This window comes from Cygnus atratus, chromosome 3, assembly GCF_013377495.2.
Source record: "Cygnus atratus isolate AKBS03 ecotype Queensland, Australia chromosome 3, CAtr_DNAZoo_HiC_assembly, whole genome shotgun sequence".
Classification (NCBI taxonomy): Eukaryota; Metazoa; Chordata; class Aves; order Anseriformes; family Anatidae; genus Cygnus; species Cygnus atratus.
The window spans coordinates 18982251-19001482 of record NC_066364.1 but is presented as its reverse complement, the minus strand read 5'-3'; the positions used below and the strand labels follow the sequence as shown (position 1 = coordinate 19001482).

Below are 19232 nucleotides of genomic sequence, written 5' to 3'. Positions count from 1 at the left end.
ACACAAAGCCAATTAGGACCCCACAGAATAAAAGGTTATCGGAAGGGGGATGAGATGAGAATGAAGGTAGAAATGGAAGATGATGAAAACCAGTGAAGACACCCAGAATAGAAAAAAGGCACAAATGAGTTTAAGGTCAGTGGCTTAGGTCTGGGATGCATTTTTTTTTTTTTTTTCAAACCTCAACTTTATAAAGCAGAAAGATGAAACGTGAGAGGGAAAAATACCGTGTCTCTGAGAATCCAGACAGCAGAATGATCCGTGTTTTAGAAAACCAACAATATTAATAATGGGAAAAGTGCATTTTGTGTGAAGAAGAAATGGATGGTAAGGCCTCACTATATTGCTCATTCATATTCTTCCTAAGTTCCCATTTCTTTTGTTAGGTCCATGAGATTGAACTTACTGTAAAGAAAAAACATTACACACAAAAATCTTTCAAGGCTTAACTTCTTGTTTCGCCACCTTGTTTTGTCTCCCTTCCAGAATCTAAAGGAGGAATTATCTTAGTCTCCATGGCATGCAATACATAAAAAAAATTGATGCTACATAAATAAAAACAATATTCTTTTTTTTTTTACACCCACACTTGATGCTTCTACTTACACAGGGAATATGAGTAATGAAGGAAAGTTATCACCAGCCAAGGAATGCTTAATAGCTTATGGAGTTAATATTTGGCATGCAATTTTTATTACAGTAGATAGTACAGCTCAAGGTAAGCATGATGCAAACAGAATCAGGGATAAATCCTGTACCAAAGAATTCACATGAGAAGGCAAATTGACATCAGTAGTAAGATATGTCATCGGAATCATGAGGTATTACTCTCAGAGATGACGGGACAAAAAGTCTGCAGTAATGTCAGGATTGTGCTTGATATTCAGGTCCTGCTGCAGCTCGGTTTGGTACCAGAGCTTGATTTCTTTTGGGGATGTGGGGCATCACAACACTGGGGAGCACTGCTGGGCAATCTCACCCTGCCTCAGACACTGCTGAGCACCGAGGAAGGAGGTGTGCATTCATGTAGCAGGGCTGGGACAAAGAGCCACCCGGGCAGGATGGAGAGGAGTCTGAGAAGGAGGTACAGCTGCAAAGGGACTGCAACTGGTGGAGGAAGCTAAACTGGAGCCACTGAGTAGGAATCACAGTGCACAGGCTCCTCCTGCACTGAAAGGATGGGGTGTGATGTACAGCACAGGGACTGGAGACCAGAAAGGGACCAGGGGAGCAAAGGTGTCTTTTCTGAGGTTCATTTGTTTGTTTGTTTGTTATTCCTAATTCAGGAAAAAAGAGGTAAAAAATTATGTTAATTATACACAATATATATTTATAATATATATATATATATATTTAATTCCTTGATGGATTTTTTTTTTGTCTATGACACCTGCCCAGTACTCAGGGTACATATAGCAGAAACAGGGACTTACACGCTGCAAAGCTGAACTGGCCACTGACCCTTTTAGCCGAGGTCTTGCTGCTTAAAACAGCTGATAACAAAACCTGCAAAGTGGTCTGTAGCAGGGCCTGTAATGGGGTAATCTCCTCCCAGGGAAAGTTTCTTAAACATCCACAGTAAGGAATGCAGTGTCATCTTATTATAGGAATAAATGCAGGCAAGTGTAATGGCCTGAAGCAGGAGTGATCTATTTTATTGATCCCTAATGCACAGCTTTCACTCTGAAGAACATGTAAAGCAATAGGCTGTAATAGCCTGCTCTGAGCCTCCAGAGAGGAGGGAAAAAGTCATTGTCAGGATTTATCTTTGGGAAGCAAAGAACTCATAACCAGCCCTGAGGGGGGAAAGACAATCATACAAAGACTATTGGTTACCTGGTAATAAAAAAAGGTGACGTTCCCAAATGTGCCAAATAATAGCCTGTTTCATACTAACAATATTGTCCACTGGGGATTATGTGAAGTTTGTCCTCATTAAGGTCAGAGAATGGCCTATTTTTGCATGTCTGAAGGCAGGGAAGATGGGCTGGATCTTGCTGGTAGCCTGAAGAAGGAAAATATAACAGATGAAGGGCTGAGTTCAGCTCACAGCCCCCTATGTCTACAACAAGGAGAGAGGGCTGGAGGCTGCATGTTTGAAACATGCCATGTTTCAGCTTGTTTATACATGGTCGCTCTCTAAAGTGCATCTTCCAGCTATGCCGGAGAGCTTGAGGGGTACACGATAACCATTTACCTTCCTGCTATGGTGCTTACTTTGGCTTCCTGGAGAGCAGCTAATGTTTACTCTCTACAGAAATACAGAGTTGGGGCATTAAGCCTGTTGCATTAGCTCTGGATTTCAGATTCTGACATTTTATTTTCTGTGGAAGTCGTAGAACTTTCCTCTCCTTCACGTGCATCTTTTTAATAAAGGTCACTTTGAAAATCATTCTTTAAACTTCTGTTTGTTCAAGAGATTTTTAATTTTATGTCCCTGGCAAACAACAACAGTAGGGGGCAAAATAATGTAAGCATCTCCAAATATCCAATGAAAGACACAAGCGAGGGACACATTTATATAAACTCATGTTTTAAGTATGCTGAATACATATCACGTACCATGAGCCATGTGACTATAAGTACAATGCACTATGGTTCAGACCACAAAGATTAAAAGGTATGGTGTATGTGAGAACACAGATTAAGTAACTGTTGTTTAATCCTCAGAAATTATCCTGCAAATGACAGATGTACCAATGCCTTCCTATAGATCCATCATTACTCAGTACATGGAATAAAGTTTTTTTTTTTTTTTCCTTTTTGTAATTTGAGGTTACGGTCAAGCCATTTTCACTGGAGACAAACATGTCCTCCAGCACGTTTTGCTGAAAAGGGACAACATTTGGTAGAAACTCAAGAATGTTTGGTGAACATGGTGGCAGAATGAACATGAACATGTGCTACATTGAGGCCGGATTCTGAAGCTTCTGCTTAAAAAAATTGTGTTGTGGTGGTGTTTTTGGAGGGGGCTTGGTGATATGAGTAACATCCACGGAACTAGAATCACGAGGGTTTGATAACATACTGACTTTGGTTTTGTCAGTTTCTACGTCCATTGCAGAAAAGTCCATGAAACAAAGCTGTTGAGTCAGGTTTCATCTGCTTTTATTTTTTCCCCATGCTATAATAAGCTTGTGTTTTCAGTGAGGATAATAGCACTCGTCACTGACACCAACTGAAAATAGTTCTGGCTTAATTTGATTCTTCTTTTTATTTCCTTTTTTGTCAACAGGGGAGGCTGGAGAAAAGGGGGAAAAAGGTGCTCCAGGTCGTCCAGGCAGGGTTGGGCCTCCAGGAGAAAAAGGTAACTCCAGGAGAAAATATGTTTTGAAAGTAAATACTGACCAAATACTACCTTTTCTTTTGAGGCAATGTCGATGAGAATTCTCTCTCCCTTTGCTGGATCACTAAACCATCCTTAGGTGTTTTCATGTACCGTACACACTCATTTGTAAACTAGCTGTTGTTTTTGGTCCAAAAGGTTCATGGAAAAATGTTTTTTCTTGATTTTTAGTAAGGTCTTTAATAAAGAAAGACATCATAATGCCTTCTGCAAATGCAAACCTCATATTGTAGCAGAGGGAAGAAATCATGAGGTAGTTTCCTTTTGTTTGTAAATGTGAACACTCACAATACCTTAATTAAAACCATTGTGGGAAGGTATTAAGCCTTAATAGGCAGGGGTGGCCATGAGTGATTCCACATTTCTTAGATCACAGTTCAGTAGTATTTATGGAAAGATGGTATTAACATTGCTTGCACTGTAGTTGAAAAATATTTGGAGCTCTTGAGAGGAATAGTGCTCAATCGTATTCAGTTACAGAGCTGGGGGAAATACAGCATTTCCGTCTTACAGGAAATTCTGTCTATTTACATTTGTTTTCCTCCTGAAACAGGGAGGAAATGTGACCTTCATATATATATATATATATATATATATATATTTTTAAGGAGTTGCATGTTCTGAAAAAAAAATCGTATTAGGAGTAGTCAAAACCTTTTATTTCAATACTGAAATGAAATTTTTGACATTACTGTCATCAGAGTGTTGGTGTTTTTACCAAAATTAATTTACAAGCCTTCTTTCAAAGCATTCACAGTAGTAACTTCCTTATGACGATGCATGATCCATTACGTAGTTCTTTTGGGCAGTTACAGAAACCTTATATTTGCAATTTCTCCTGGGACCAAGATCTATGGATAGAGCTCATCCCCTAAAATGCATTAAAAAACTTACAACTCCCATAAGGTGTGTATGTTCAGTCTGTGTACTTACCATATGAATATGTAGCCTTCAAGGATGACTCTCATAAAAAATATTGCAAACTAAAATTTCAACTCCTACAAGGTAATGCAGCATGAAGAGAAGTAAAAGTACTACAGAATAATTTTGATTAAAAGGTGATATGGAGGTCATCTAGTCCAATCTCCTGCTTAAAATAGGGCAGACTTCAAATTTAGGTCAGGTTGCTCAGGGTCTTGTCCAGTAGGCTTCTGAAAATCTCCAAGGGTGGAGATTCCACAACATTTTTGATAGGCCTTCTCTCCAGTCTCATTATGAAAGATCTTTTCCTTAGGGCCAATTGAAAAATTCGTGCTTTTATCTTGTGATCATTGCCTCTTGTCCTTTTGCTGTGCATTTCTGAGAAGAGAAGGCTGCATCTTCTCTACAAAACTGCTGTAGGTAGCAGAAGATTGCAGTTAGGTCTCCCTCTTACCCTTGTCTTCTGCAGGCTAAATAAAACCACTCCGTTTGTTCAGCCCAGCGAAGAGGAGGCTGAGGGGAGGCCTCATGGCGGCCTGCAGCTCCCTCACGAGGGGAAAGGAGGGGCAGGTGCTGAGCTCTGCTCCCTGGGGACAGCGACAGGACCCGAGGGAACGGCATGGAGCTGGGACAGGGGAGGGTCAGGCTGGGTGTTAGGAAAAGGTTCTGCACCGAGCGGGTGGTTGGGCACTGGGACAGGCTCCCTAGGGAAGTGGTCACAGCACCAAGCCTGCTGGAGTTCAATAAACATTTGCTCTTGAAAATATGGTTTGATTTTGGGGTGGTCCTGTGTAGACCCAGGAGTTGGACTTGATGATTGATGTATGTCAATGTATTCAAAATGTTTTGAATTGGCTGAGAAATGGAAGTACTGCTGTATGATCAGCCAATGCACGGTGTAACATCTAATTTATATAATTTTATATTGTAATGTTGCATTTACTTGGAAAATTATTGTCAAAAGGAAAGCTTGATGAATTCTAATAATTAGGATAATTTTCCATTTTTTTAATATCTCCAAAAGTCAAAAATTCTGATGCAACTGCATGAGGAAACATTGAAGTGAAAATTCACTGCAAGAAAATGTACTTGAAACAGAAAAGAGATGAAAGAAACTTAAATATTAATGCATTCTATATAATATTTTTCCAGGCTGTGCTTTCAGGCAAAGTTCCTTACTGCTTCTGTAGCAACATATTTTTTCTGCTTTCCTTTTTGCATCCAGATTTGACTTGATGTGTATATGTTCTTGGAATATTTTGTAAACACCTATATCTTAGCGTAGTAAGAAATTTCAGTACAGTGTTCTCAAAAATAACCAGTTCAGCAACTGTTCCTGAGCAGATTATCTAATATCCATTTGTGACCTGCTATTGGCTTTGCTTTTTTGCTCTATTTTTGATCTCTTGATGGGCATACATCACTGATGTCCTTTATACTCCTGGCCAAGCATTTTAAAATCTCAGTTGGTAGAAAGCTTAGATCCATGATCCAGGTACTTAATGCATAGCTTGGTGAGTAATGAATGATAAAATCGTTGCCTCACTTTGCATTTTACTCATTCTATAAGCATACATGGATGAATACAGCAGCCCTGTTTCTGTGCAGTAGTCTGTTAAACTGCAGTCACTGTGTTAACACATTTGACCTCCTGTAATTTTTAAGCATATTTCTATTGAAATTTGATAATTGCTGTCTTGTTGGGCTAGTATTTGGCTCCTTCTATGGATGGAAACTGCTGCATTTCATTGTATATTGCTGCTATTTGAGTAAGTGATGGTTTACATGAGGGAAAGATTACTGTTCTGTGAAGTTTGGAGAGTTTTCTACTTTTGTTGTCAATTTTCAATATCAGAATCATATTTTTATTTTTTTATTTTTTTTGTTTGTTTCCCTTTCTTTGTTTTGTTTAGGCAAGTTCATCCTAAGGAAATGTGCTTAGTTTCATTGAAATTAGGAGTATACTAATCAGTGAATAAATAACATACATAAGAAATGTTTTTCTTATGGTATATTTGACCTGAAGTGAACATCTCAAAATTAGAAAGTTCCGCAAATGTTTTCATCATATCCTTTCCTCATAATATTTTCATATTTTAGTAATTCAGACATTGATAACCATTAAAACTTTCTGCTGCTTTCTTGAAATAAATCTAAGTGTCCTGATATTTCAGGTGACATCAGACATCCTGATGTCTTTGGGCACTGATTAAGGTTAAATTCCACTTACTTTCTTCATTGCTTATAATTAATTGTATAGGTCAATTATGATGCATAGCATGTCAGCAGAATTTAAAACTGTGTTAGCCTTATGTAAAGCATAGAGCACTGGATCAAGTAAAATGGCTGATTCAGACAAAAGTAATGTGTAGTGCAATGCAAGTTTTGGGGTGTGAGGTTAATGGACATAACTTTTCCACTTGCTCTGATAGCTGGACTGCACACTCCCAAGTTGGGAGTGAAGTCAATTATTTGATTTAGATTTGATCCTATCTGTGAGACCAAAACTTACATGTTTACAAATTCTGAACAGATATTTCAGTAACAATACAATGCTATGAATATTCTCAGAGTAGCATAGATTCTGTTTATGTCAATCAAAATAAGGAGAGGGTGAACTTAGTGTTGGAAACCATAATCAAAGGAGCAGCACATTAAAAATGTGTTTAGATATTTAATTTCTTGTAGAGCCACAAGCATTTGAAAATAGATTATTTTAATATTTTCATTCCAGCCTTTATACATCATGCTTTGTTTATATGGGTATGTTAAGTACAGTCACACAATAGTGTTGGGCATGGAACACAACTCTCTCTACGTCTGCAGTGTTAGCACAGTCCATGGTGTGATTTTGGCTTGTGGCAGCTAACACTTTCTCAGATAATTCTTGGGCACATTTTGGGAGCTAACACAGTGAACAGCTTGCAACTGGTTATCCTGGTTTGAAGAAAAAGACAATTTACAACCGTGGAGTGTCCCATTCTTGGCCACCTGTTTCTCAGTGCTAGGAAACTGTCCCAGGCATTTAGCTTACTAGTACAGACATAGCCTCTAAGTATGAGAAAAGACTCATTAATTTATCTGGATTGGAGCCAGAGTGCTCAGTCATTTGTATAATCAAATTCTAAAGAGTGGTAATAATATCTTAATTTATATTTTAGTATTACTGATTGCTCATTAATATGTAATCAATCAATTCTGCACATTTCTGAGCCAACTTTTACACGAATTTATTGCTCGCTAAGGAGTGCTGCAGGCAGAATTCCATATAAAAGTCCTGACATTGACAGTTGTGATTCACAAAGTGGGTATCTTATTCAAAACTATCTTTCAGTTCCATCAGAACACAGTGGGATTTTGAGAAAAACAGTGCTAAGCTGAGTGGACAAGAACATGGCAGATGGGCTTCAGTGTAAATAAATATATTGCATAGGGACCTTAGGGATACATAATTTAATCCATAATTACACGATGCCAAACAATAGAACTGTCACTTAAAACTCAAGAACCTCTTTCAAATCATTAGCAGCAGTCCCAAAGCCAACAAACTCTGCTCATCATCAGAAAAGATAACAATAACAAAACAGGAAGCTCTTCTTTGCAGCTGATTTTGCCCTGTATCAAAACCTGACATGCACTATCTCAAGTAACAAGTGTGGCTTGTTACGCAGGAGGTTAGAAAGGAGGCACCAGAAATCTGAAGATGGAGGAACTGCCTTGTAAGGAGAAGCTGGACAGGTTGAGACTCTTCCAGATGTAAGGAGGAGTCTGAGGAGGATACGATTGATGTCTGCAGAATCATGAAAGCTGTAAGGTGACCTGCTGTTCACTAGGTCCATCATATCCAAGTTAGGAGGCACTCACTGAAGCTTCTGAGAGACTGATTTAGCATCTTCATCTGCAGTGGACTGCAGGTAGTAGCCAGGGTTGCATGATCTCTCTGTATTACACCTCCTGCTGTCTCTGTGGTAATCAGAGTGTTGAATCAGAGGGACCACTGATATGAACAAGTTGGGTATTAGGTTCTTAACATAACTCTGGCAAGGTACGTATTTTATAAGTGTAGTTATTTGTGTAACTGTGCTTTTGAATGGAAATCCCCTTCCAGGAATGGACCGTGCTATTTCCATTGCTTTTGTTTGGAATGTACTTTAAAATGGTTTAAACTTTTCCACTGCCTTTCTAGATTGGATTTTTTTTTTTTTTGTACTACCTATAGCTTCCTTTACAAATTTTCTAGCCTTTCTGACTTCTAGTCAGCATAGATAACAGTTTCCTCCTTTTTTTCCCTCTGTTTATTGTGCCAAGATTTAAAGATACACTTTGTCACTAAAATACCTGCCTATAATGAGTGGGATGGATCACTGCTGAGAGGTGTTTATTTCTCCGTTGCCTACCAAGGGAGCTTAGAAAAATAGCTTAGACTAAAAAGCTAGCATTCAGGTGGCTAATGCTTGGTGAAATGAGTTCATAAAATGCTACCTGAGATTATCCACTGTTTGTTCATATCAGATGTAACTGGGTTGTTGTCACTGTTCCCTACCCAACCACCAACCTTCAGTGGCACGGATAATTCAGTTTTATGAGGTGTAAAGCAGTACTATAGTCTACTGGTATGTTCAGAATTTTCTGGTTTCCACTTGTCAGGTTCTAAAAAGTTAAGTGTCCTGAAAGTAGATTACTACTATGCTGTAACATCATTATATCCTTTAAAAATACTGTTTATTCTCATCAAGTCAGGCTAAATATTTGCATTGGGAATACTGACTGCAAGACTATGGAGGTATGCTGTGGAAAGACATTGTAAGCTTTATCTATATCTTACATTCTTTTTTTTTTTTAAAGTATCCTTAGCCGACTGCTGTTAAAGATGGCACTGGAGTTGACAGGCCTGTGGTCTGGATTGGGACGCTTTTATTTATATTGTTAGGTAGGTCTTCATGATTTCTATTGTGCCAAATCATGAAGAATTTATTTCTGATTTGTCTTCAAACCCTCAAGTTTGGCAAGTAAACTACTGTTCTCTTTTCCTCTTTGACATGGCTCAGTTCAATTTTGTTGTGAAATGGTGAATTTGAGTTTCTGCTGGATTTGTCTTTGGCATAATTCTTTTTTTTTTTTTTTTTTTTTTTTTAAAGTAGTTTTTACACCTTCTTGTCTGCTCCAATTAGTCCTGTCTGAAAAGATTGGCCATACCGTGTGAACACCCCCTTTTATATTGCTGTACTGAGCCAAAACCCTCATCTTTTCACCAGTTGTGTAGCCCACCATTCATCTCTGGGTTTTATTTCTTCTCTTGTTTGTAGGCCTGAAAAGGCCAACAAGAAGATCATTTAGAATTTCATTCTCTTCAGTTCCTCTGAAATCCTGTAAGTCTTCTATAATTGGTTGCAGTGTATATCACCTTCATCTGAGAAATGACAGATGTCTTGCTTCACATTCTCCATTCAAACTCTCAGTTAAATTTCCTAGTTTTGGTCTATGGAGACTTACTTTCATTGTCGTCATTTCTTTCCAACTCTCACTTCCTGATTTCATTAAGACTCTTCAGACTGCATTTTTGGCAATCACAGGACCACTAAAAAAGACTTTACAGAAGGTTTAAAAAGTTTTGAAACCCTCAAGGCAGATTGGTCTCTCTTGAAGCCTTCTGATTTATTCTGCAGAAGAAGCAGAATAAGCAAGCCCCTGGAGTAGAAGCAGGGGTTAGTCACTGTAAGAGAAAATCAAATCCAAACAGTTCTTTTAATGAGCACAGGAGACTTAATATATGTCTTCATTGTTTGAGATAACACACTTTTTGTGTTATCAGACCAAGTAGTTTTTACTGGCTATTACTGAGTAGTTGTTCGTCTTCTGGGTAGTATTTATGAGAAAGAAAGTTAAGTCTTTTTATATATTACAATTCATTTATGCATTATATCTATATGTTTATTTAATTTTAGGTATAGCAGCCTGAAAAGAGTTATTATACATCAGAAAACATTCAAACATCTGACAGTGTTACTGTAATCCATAAGCAATTCATATATAATCCATAAATGTCCAGAGCAAGACAGGTCACTTTCAGAGCAACTTGATCAAGTCATGGCAAGGTAGTATTTTTGAGATTGTTGAGGAAATACCTTCTCAATATGCTACCTATACTGGATAAATATCCACTAGTAGTATCAGTACCTTTATAACCTTCATAGCCCCATGGATTGTGTCTTTAAAGCAAATCATGAATCTATTCTGAAAGTAAAGCTATATTCCAGAAAATAGATTTCCAGCTGGTTGAGTGAGTTACTTCCATTCTTCCAGTAAGAATATACAGGATAAGAGACCGATTTTTGGGTTTCTGGTAAAATTTCTAAATTGAGTCCATATCCAGTAGTGGCTCAATCCGATCCTTTTTGGAAACAGAGGGAAATCATTGATTGTTGGACTTGCCAGTAATGAATTAGACCAATAAGCCATATCCATTTGGCTTCTTTCAGTTCAGAGAAAATGTTTTCTTCCTGACTTAACCCATCAACTGATGGCTGCTTGAGATGTATAGAAATGCAGAAGACATCTCTCAGTGGTGATCATGTTATGTTCTGAAACATATCACTATTTACATTTTTAAGTTAAAGCTAATGATCAAATAGAATCATAGAATATCCTGTGTTGGAAGGGATCCACAAGGATCATCAAGTCCAACTCCTCGTTCTGCACAGGACCACACAAAAATCAGACCATGTGTCCAATTGTGCTTCTTCAACTCCGTCAGGCTTGCTGCCATGACCACTGCCCTAAGGAGCCTGTCCCAGTGCCCAACTACCCTCTCTCTCATTGAAGAACCTTTCACTAACCCCCAGCCTGACCCTCCTCTGTCCCAGCTTCATGCCGTTCCCTTGGGTCCTGTCACTGTCCCCAGAGAGCAGAGCTCAGCGCCTGCCCCTCCACTCCCCTCATGAAGAAGCTGCAGGTCATCATGAGGCCTTCCCTCAGCCTCCTCTTCACTGGGCTGAACAAACCGAGTGATTTCATCCACTCTTCATTCATCTTCCCCTCCAGACCCTTCACCATCTTTATAGCCCTCCTTTGGACTCTCTCTAATAATTTTATGTCCTTCTCATATTGTGATGTCCAGAACTGCACACAGTACTCAAGGTGAGGCCGCAGCAGCACAGCACAGAGCAAAGCAAGACAACCCCTTCCCTCAACCGGCTAGCAATGCCGTGCTTGATGCACCCCAGGACACGTTGGCCCTCCTGGCTGCCAGGGCACACTATTGACTCAGATTGAACTTGCTGTTGACCAACACACCCCCAGATCCCTTTCCATGGGACTGATTTCCAGTCTCTCCTCCCCCATTCTGTACATACAGCCAGGGTTGCCCCTTCCCATGTGCAGAATTTAGCACTTGCTCCTGTTAAACTTCATATTAGATTGCCCAGCTCTCTTATTTGTCAGGATCTCTCTGCAAGGCCTCTCCACCCTCACAACCTCAACAGAGTCAGCAGCTCCTCCCAATGTAGTATCATCTGCGAACTTATTCAAAACACCTTCTAGTCCTACATCCAATTCATTCATGAAAACATTGACATTAACCGTCTGTAAAATGTAGCCCCGGGGAACCCCACCAGTGACTGGCCATGAGCCTGATGTAACCCCGTTTACTGTAACCCTTTGAGCCTGACCCATATCATGTATATTATGTATTTGTCTAGCTGTATGCTGGACATTTTGTTCAGGAGTTTACTGTGAGAAACAGTATGAAAAGATTTGCTGAAACCCAAAAAGATTACATCAGCTGCCTTCCCTTGGTCAACTAGATGGGTGACCTTGTCGTAAAAGGAGATTAAGTTTGTTAAACAGAACTTTACCCTCATGAAACCATGTTGGCTGGGTCCAATGACTGTGTTGTCTTTCAGGTGTTTTTCAATAACTCCCAGAATAATCTTCTCCATAATTTCACCAGGCACTGAAGTGAGCCTGACAGGCCTGTAATTACCAGGGTCTTCTTTCTTGCCCTTCTTGAAAATTGGAACCACATTTGCCAGCTTCCAGTCAAGTGCAACCTCTCCAGATTCCCAAGACTGTTGAAAAATAATTGAGAGAGGTCTCCCGATGAAAACAGCCAGCTCTCTGAGTACCCTGATATGAGTCCCATCAGGCCGCATAGACTTACATGCATCCAGCTTGAGCAGTAATTTTTAGAATCATAGAACGCTTTGGATTGGAAAGGACTGTAAAGATCACCTAGTTCCCATGCCCCTGGCATGGGTAGAGACACCTTCCACTAGACCAGGTTGCTCAAAGCCCCATCTGATCAGGCCTTAAACACCTCCAGGGACGGGTCATCCACAGCTTCTCTGGGCAACTTTCTCCAGTGCCTCACCACCCTCAGAGAAAAGAATTTCTTCCGAATATCTAATCTAAATCTCCTCTATTTGTTTAAAACCATTACTCCTTGTCCTACCACTGCACTCCCTGGAAAAGGGTCCTTCCTCAGCATTCCTGTAGTTTAGGTACTGGAAGGCTGCTCTAAGCTCTCCCCAGAACCTTCTCTTCTCCATGCTGAACAACCCCAACTCCCTCAGCCTGTCTTTGTAGAAGAGGTGCTCTATCCCCTTGATCATCTTTATGGTCCTCCTCTGGACTCATATATCCATGGCGTTCTTGTGCTGGGGGCCCCAGAGCTGAATTTAGTACTCCAGGTGGGGTCTCACAAGAGCGGAGTGGAGGGAGAGAATCATTTTCCTTGACCTGTTTGTCACACTGCTTTTGATGCATCCCAGGATATGTTTGGCTTTCTGGGCTGCAAGTGCACATTGCTGGCTGATGTTGAGATTCTTGTCAACCGACACCCCCTGGTCCTGCAAATGTTCAGGGTTGGCTGGGAGTTTATCATTACCACCATCACAGTCCTCCAGCCTTGGGAACCTGGGGTCCCAGAGTCCATCATTGGTGTTGAAGACAGAGGCAAATAAGGTGTTAAAAGTCTCTGCTTTGTCTGCATCCCTATTTGTGAGATCACCATCCATATCAAGTAACACACCGATGTTTTCTCTGGTCCTCCTTTTGTTCTTAAAATATTTTATAAAACTCTTATTAGTGTCCCCCATAGTCCAGCTTCATCTCCAATTGAGCTTTGGCTGAAATGATGAAATCTGTCATAAAATTATCCAGTTTTTAAACACAGAAAGTATGTGGCTGTCTGTCCAATTGCGCTGAAACCCACATCCTGACAACTGATCTTCAGTTGTTGTAGTTCCAGAACTGAGGCTGACCTATGATAATTTACAGAGGTTCAGTTACTGGATCCATGTGGTAGATTTTCCTCTGAACTTTCCTGATTGTTTGATTCCTTGCTTCTGTGTAGCAGAACATAGTATAACAGGTGTTATTTTGAGCAAAGAAACAATCTTGGCTGAGACAATCATTGAAAAAAAAAAAACAAAACAGTATCAATATTTCTAAATATTTCTAATACTAAGCAGTCTTGGGTTTCTGCAGGATGGGTGCCTTTGGAGGCATTTGGCTTCTTGTCCCCGTAGTCCCTCCATCCCTGCTCTCCATTAATATTATGTGGTACAGTAGAAAACCTATCTCATATGACAGTTGTACAGCTGTGCAGCCTCCAGACCATGTTGCTCCATGACAGTGTAATACAAAGAGGCCTAAGCCTGATGGCAGAGCATTGATTTTCTTGGGTGTTGCACCCAGGAAAAAGTATCACCAATGTGCAATGTGATATGGTATTATTTCCTAAGGCTCTCAGGGCCACAGAGGCTGTAAAATCAGGACAAATCTGCCACACTCACCATGTACTGAGTGTAACAAAATGCCAGGTCTCATTTCATAGGTCTCAGAAAGTCTACCTAAATCAAATCATGTAATCCTCTCTAAACCAATGACAGAAATGAAGTATCATTTAGAAATAATAATCTATAAAATGTTAGTTGCAGCTGAGACAAGCGTAGACTACGTGTGGAGTTGATTGATTATAAATGTCCTGGTTTAAGCCAAAACTTTCAGTTATTTGTAAGCCTGTTGTACTCACTCTATTAAGTGGCTATTGCAAATGAATTTCTGTCAACTGCTAATCCCCTACAATTGAAGATGAGCATTGTAGATATGGGGGTAGAATGAGGCTTTGCTATTAGAGTCTAAAGTTCTTCTCTCAGATTCACACCATTATGATAATTATTTTTCATGATGTCTGAGAAATGCCACCCAGAAAAGCCAGGCATGATGTAACAGACGTGTTTTATCTGTTTTATTATTTGAGCTCGGGAGGAATTCAAGTCAATTACATTAATACTTGGACTGTGGCACACATTTTATTAGTAACAATGCTTCAGCTTGGTTTGTGAAGACAATGATGATAAAAGAAACTGTCTGTTCCAGTGCAAATTCTGTTTCCCCTGAAGCCATTCTAATATTCACTTTACATTGCATAGGAAAGTACAACTAATGGAAAAGAGGTCAAAGTCAGGCAAAGTAAGTGAATCAAACTGTCTTACATTAGATTTCTGGCTATATATCAGGGATATATATATAGATAGGTGACAGTGGCAGGTTCATTCAGATTTGTTGACAATTTCAATTCACCTTAAGAGGTAGATGGTTGCTTTCTATTTGTAGAAACACTGCTGAGGAAAATGAGTTTTGAGTTGCTCCTTTGCTACAATTACAGTTTGTAGTATTCCGTAGGACTGTCTTTAAAATAAGTAACATTCAACATTTCTGTTTGTTGTGCTTCTGTCAGACTTCACATTTGTATGAACATGTGCGTGCGTCTATGTACATATACAATTTTCATTAGTTTTCGTTTTTCATTACTGTAGTCTTCAAATGAAAGAACAAAGACTGAGGATGTGACTGCTACTGTAGAAATAAGCTATGAAGTCCAATTTCAGCCCTCAGTTACAGTGAAGCTACCGTATTAGATGAAACTAATGACTAATGATGAAACTAACTACTGACAGATGAAACTGTCAGTTGTGCTTGGATCCTTTAGGTCTTTTACACTCCCTAACAGTTTTAATACATTGATCCACATGTTTTGATGGAAGTCTCCTTTATTGTCAACATAATTTTAGCATGATAATCTGAGAGAAGTTTATAAAAGTTCTTCCAATGGCTCTCAGCCAAGACCTGTTTTCATTTACACCTGCGAGCTGCTTTAATATCAGTTGGTTTTTAAAGTTTAAATCATGAGTCCTTCACAAGGAGTGAACTGAACCTCTGAAATTTAATGAATTTTGGGAATATAGCATGTTTTTGTTCATTGTGAAAACTTGTACTGCAAATATGCTGGAATCTGAATGAATCAGACTACATTGTTAATTTATTTTGTCTTTCTGCTATGTATAGGAGAAATGGGGGACAAAGGACAGAAAGGCAGCATGGGGCGGCATGGAAAAATCGGTCCTATTGGTTCAAAAGGTATGCTTAGTACAATCGTTTTTCCATTGTTTCAGATGAAAAATCTTTGATCGTTTATGTTTGGTTAGCTACTCTCAGACTTCATTGCAATAGGGAGTTACTCATACTGTAGCCAGCCAAACAGATCTGTCAGCCCATTACCTTTTGCTCTGACAGCAGCATTAAGAGCTGGAAATCCTGGTTTAAGGCTAAATAAGGAACTTGGTGTGCCAACAGACAATTGTGGACATTTAAGAGAAGTACATGGGAAGATGTGCTATATTTTGGTAGACTTCTAAGAACCACAAGACTTGATTTACAATCCTGCATACTCCATGGGCTCCCTACATGCCTTTGGTTAAGTCATTTGGACCATTGTTTATTTAAGCATTTGGATTACAAATCAAGCTTTGGACTCCAACGTAGCATATACGGCCCTTTTCCCTCTACAACTTCTGAATGTATTAGTTCTGTAAACCCCATGAATGTCAAAAAATGAATACTGATACATATGCTTTATGTTCAAGTTTCATAGCTTTGGTTTGCCTTTGTTGTGGACTGACTACTACAAAAAAAAAATCTTGATTTTTTGTTTTGTCATACTTCTACTTTGCACATTTGGATTTTATTAGAAAAAAAATAAAGTGCTGAATTATTTGTTAACTAAAAATATGCTTTAAATTCATATTCTTTTTCATGTTTTTAGGTGAAAAAGGAGATAACGGTGACATAGGACCACCGGGTCCTAATGGTGACCCAGGTAATCTATGACATACTTTGTTTATGATGTGAAGGATTTTAGAAGATGCATGCATCATCACCAAAATATATCTTTTCTAAAATTCTGAGAGTAATGATGGTAAATTAAATATTTAGATAGCTACTCCTCATTTATTCACTGTAATATTATCAATTCACTTAAAAAAATTATTGAAGCTGCAGTAGTTGCTGGACTTAGAGTGTATTGAAACAACGTCTCAGAGCTCGTAGAGGTTTGATCACTCCAGTGGGAACTGAAATGCAACTGTCAATATAATTCATCACTGGTGGAAAGGGACATCTCTGTATATCCTGCTCTGGCTTCCAGCCAACACAAAGGAGCAGGTTGGGAGATCCTGCCCCCTCCATCAATTATCATTGTAGCAACAGGAGCTTACTAGGAATACAGATCCTCCAGAAGGAAAGGTGAATATTTGGCATAAGAAGTGTGAGCCTTACAAAAGTGGCTTCTGATTTTGCCCAATTTGTTCCTTCCTAGCAGAGTGCACTAAAGGTTCACCTATTAGATTTCTCACAAGAACATAATTTGTCACGCTAATTCTTGAGCCAGAGTACCATATACATTGACAAGAAGGACAGTTTTGTAGTATAACTACCCAGTACTTAGACTTGACTTAGATACCTAAGCTGAGTAATAGGGTAGTTAAATGCAGATTTGAATAATTACACACAGAACTGGAAAATGTAATTGATCCTCCTTTTGAGATTTGAACTCATAGAAGTAACAATTATCCTTTTAGTGTTCTCATTCAGATTATCTTTGTCAAACCAATATCAATTTGGTGTAATAGATGGCTTTCTATTGTCTTCTTTTATTGAAAGAGGTGCAGTAACTTCTCTACTTTGAAATGTACAGAACTACATTTTTCAGCTAATTATGTGCATTACATAGTTAGAACATTAGCCTTTTTGATCTGCTGTGTGAGATTCCTTGTGACGAATAGGTGAACAATGCACATGGTAGATTTTTGCTGTGGAAAAAGTGCTCTTTGGAGAAGACCGAAGAGAACAATTTTACCCGTATGAAATTTTGACAAGTATTTTTAGCTCAAAAAAAATTTTTTTCTTTTTCAGGGTATATCTGTGTTCAGTTTAGCACTAACCATGCAGGGCTGAAGCTTCACAGGAAAGAAAATTAGGTGTTCTGGTTAGGCTGAAACAATGGTGAGAATTGTTTGATGGCACATGCTAGCAAAGGCCACAGGTTTCTGGCCATTTTTCGTGAGGCAGGTGTCCCTCTCCCAGTGGATGTCTGGGCCTTTTCATGATCTTATTAAGATAATTACTGGATTTAGATAGCTTTTTCACTTCAGTGTGCCTTTATCATTTCATAGGCATCCCCTGTGAGTGTAGCCAGCTAAGGAAGGCTATTGGTGAAATGGATATCCAAGTGGCCCAGCTGACGACAGAATTAAAATTCATAAAAAATGGTAGGTTAATTTTATTTAAATATTTTCCTCTCTCATTGCTACATTTTACCGGTGGAATTGCTCGTAGAGAGTATCACCATCTTGCATCAGATTTGTGAAGCTATTTGGGGTGTACAGTAAGTTGGTTTATAGAAATGCGAGTGCTCACTTTTCAGCACTGCCCTCCCCCGCAGCTGTTGCTGGTGTGCGTGAGACAGATAATAAGATATATCTGCTGGTGAAGGAAGAGAAAAGATACAAGGAAGCCCAGCTCTACTGCCACGGAAGAGGAGGGACGCTGAGCATGCCCAAGGATGAGAATGCCAACAATCTGATTGCCTCGTACATCAACCAAGCTGGGCTCACCAGAGTTTTCATTGGGATTAACGACCTAGAGAAAGAGGGAAATTTTGTCTATTCTGACAGATCGCCCATGCAGACCTTCAACAAGTGGCGCAGTGGGGAGCCCAACAATGCTTATGATGAGGAGGACTGTGTGGAGATGGTGGCGTCTGGAGGGTGGAATGATGTTGCATGCCACATTACCATGTATTTTGTTTGTGAATTTGACAAAGAAAATGTGTAAGCTTGTCTGGTCTTTCTTTATTTTAAGAAATGTTTTCAAGCAGGTTGTACAAGTTAGCCCATGTTTATAGAGTACAAGTGATATTTTACATGTATGTGACATCGGTGTTGTACAGCTGTAAATACAGTGTAGGTATTTCAAATATCGGTATTTACCCTTCAGAAGGGAAGAGCACTGATAAGTAATACATAGCTTTTTTTTTTTTTTTTTTGGTAGCAAAACGTAACTATTTAGATTAAAAAAGAAAAAGTGTTTTGGGGCTAAATTCTGACCTCACAACAGTTATCAAATGTGTTGGCATGACTGTAGGGGAAGGCAGAATTTGGCCTCTAGTTTTTAGACTGATCATTTCTGAAGAAGTAGATTCTTGGTATTCTTTTACCTTAGCAAATTTTGTAGTTATAAATGTTAATTGCTTGTAGGTCTACAGGGATATTTCAGCAAGAAAGCAAATATTTTGTATACTCCAGTTAATTAGTACAAATATTACCATAAGGTTTTTTTTTTTTTTTTGATGTGAAGGTGTTACAACTTTTTTTTTTTTTTAAATAGCTAAAGCAAGTGAATAAATCAGGAGCCCTACCAATTTTGTAAAGTTTCTTTATTAAAAAGTCCACAGATATATCATGAGAAGGCCCTTCAGTAAACTGAGTTTTAGTGCTGGAGTGGAACTAGCTTCTTGTAATTCAGTACTGAAAGAGGGATCATGCCAGATGGGTGCTTCGGGGTTGGCTAAAGGTCAAAGTATGATTTTGATTTTCTGCATTCTTTGGTTGAGAATGACTCAGTG

The 19232-nt window shown here is 39.0% G+C and overlaps 1 protein-coding gene across 2 annotated transcripts in view; it reads left to right on the top strand.

Annotated features, from left to right (window-relative positions):
• Positions 1-19024, top strand: part of COLEC11 (collectin subfamily member 11) — a 38372-nt gene extending 19348 nt beyond the window's left edge. For both annotated transcript variants that reach the window (XM_050709890.1, XM_050709891.1), the window contains exons 3-7: positions 3236-3307; positions 15617-15688; positions 16374-16427; positions 17782-17877; positions 18051-19024. In XM_050709890.1, coding sequence (XP_050565847.1) covers positions 3236-3307; positions 15617-15688; positions 16374-16427; positions 17782-17877; positions 18051-18442 — 686 coding nt within the window. In that variant the 3' untranslated portion in view covers positions 18443-19024. The remainder of the gene's footprint in view (positions 1-3235; positions 3308-15616; positions 15689-16373; positions 16428-17781; positions 17878-18050) is intronic.
• Positions 19025-19232: the final 208 nt, after the last annotated feature.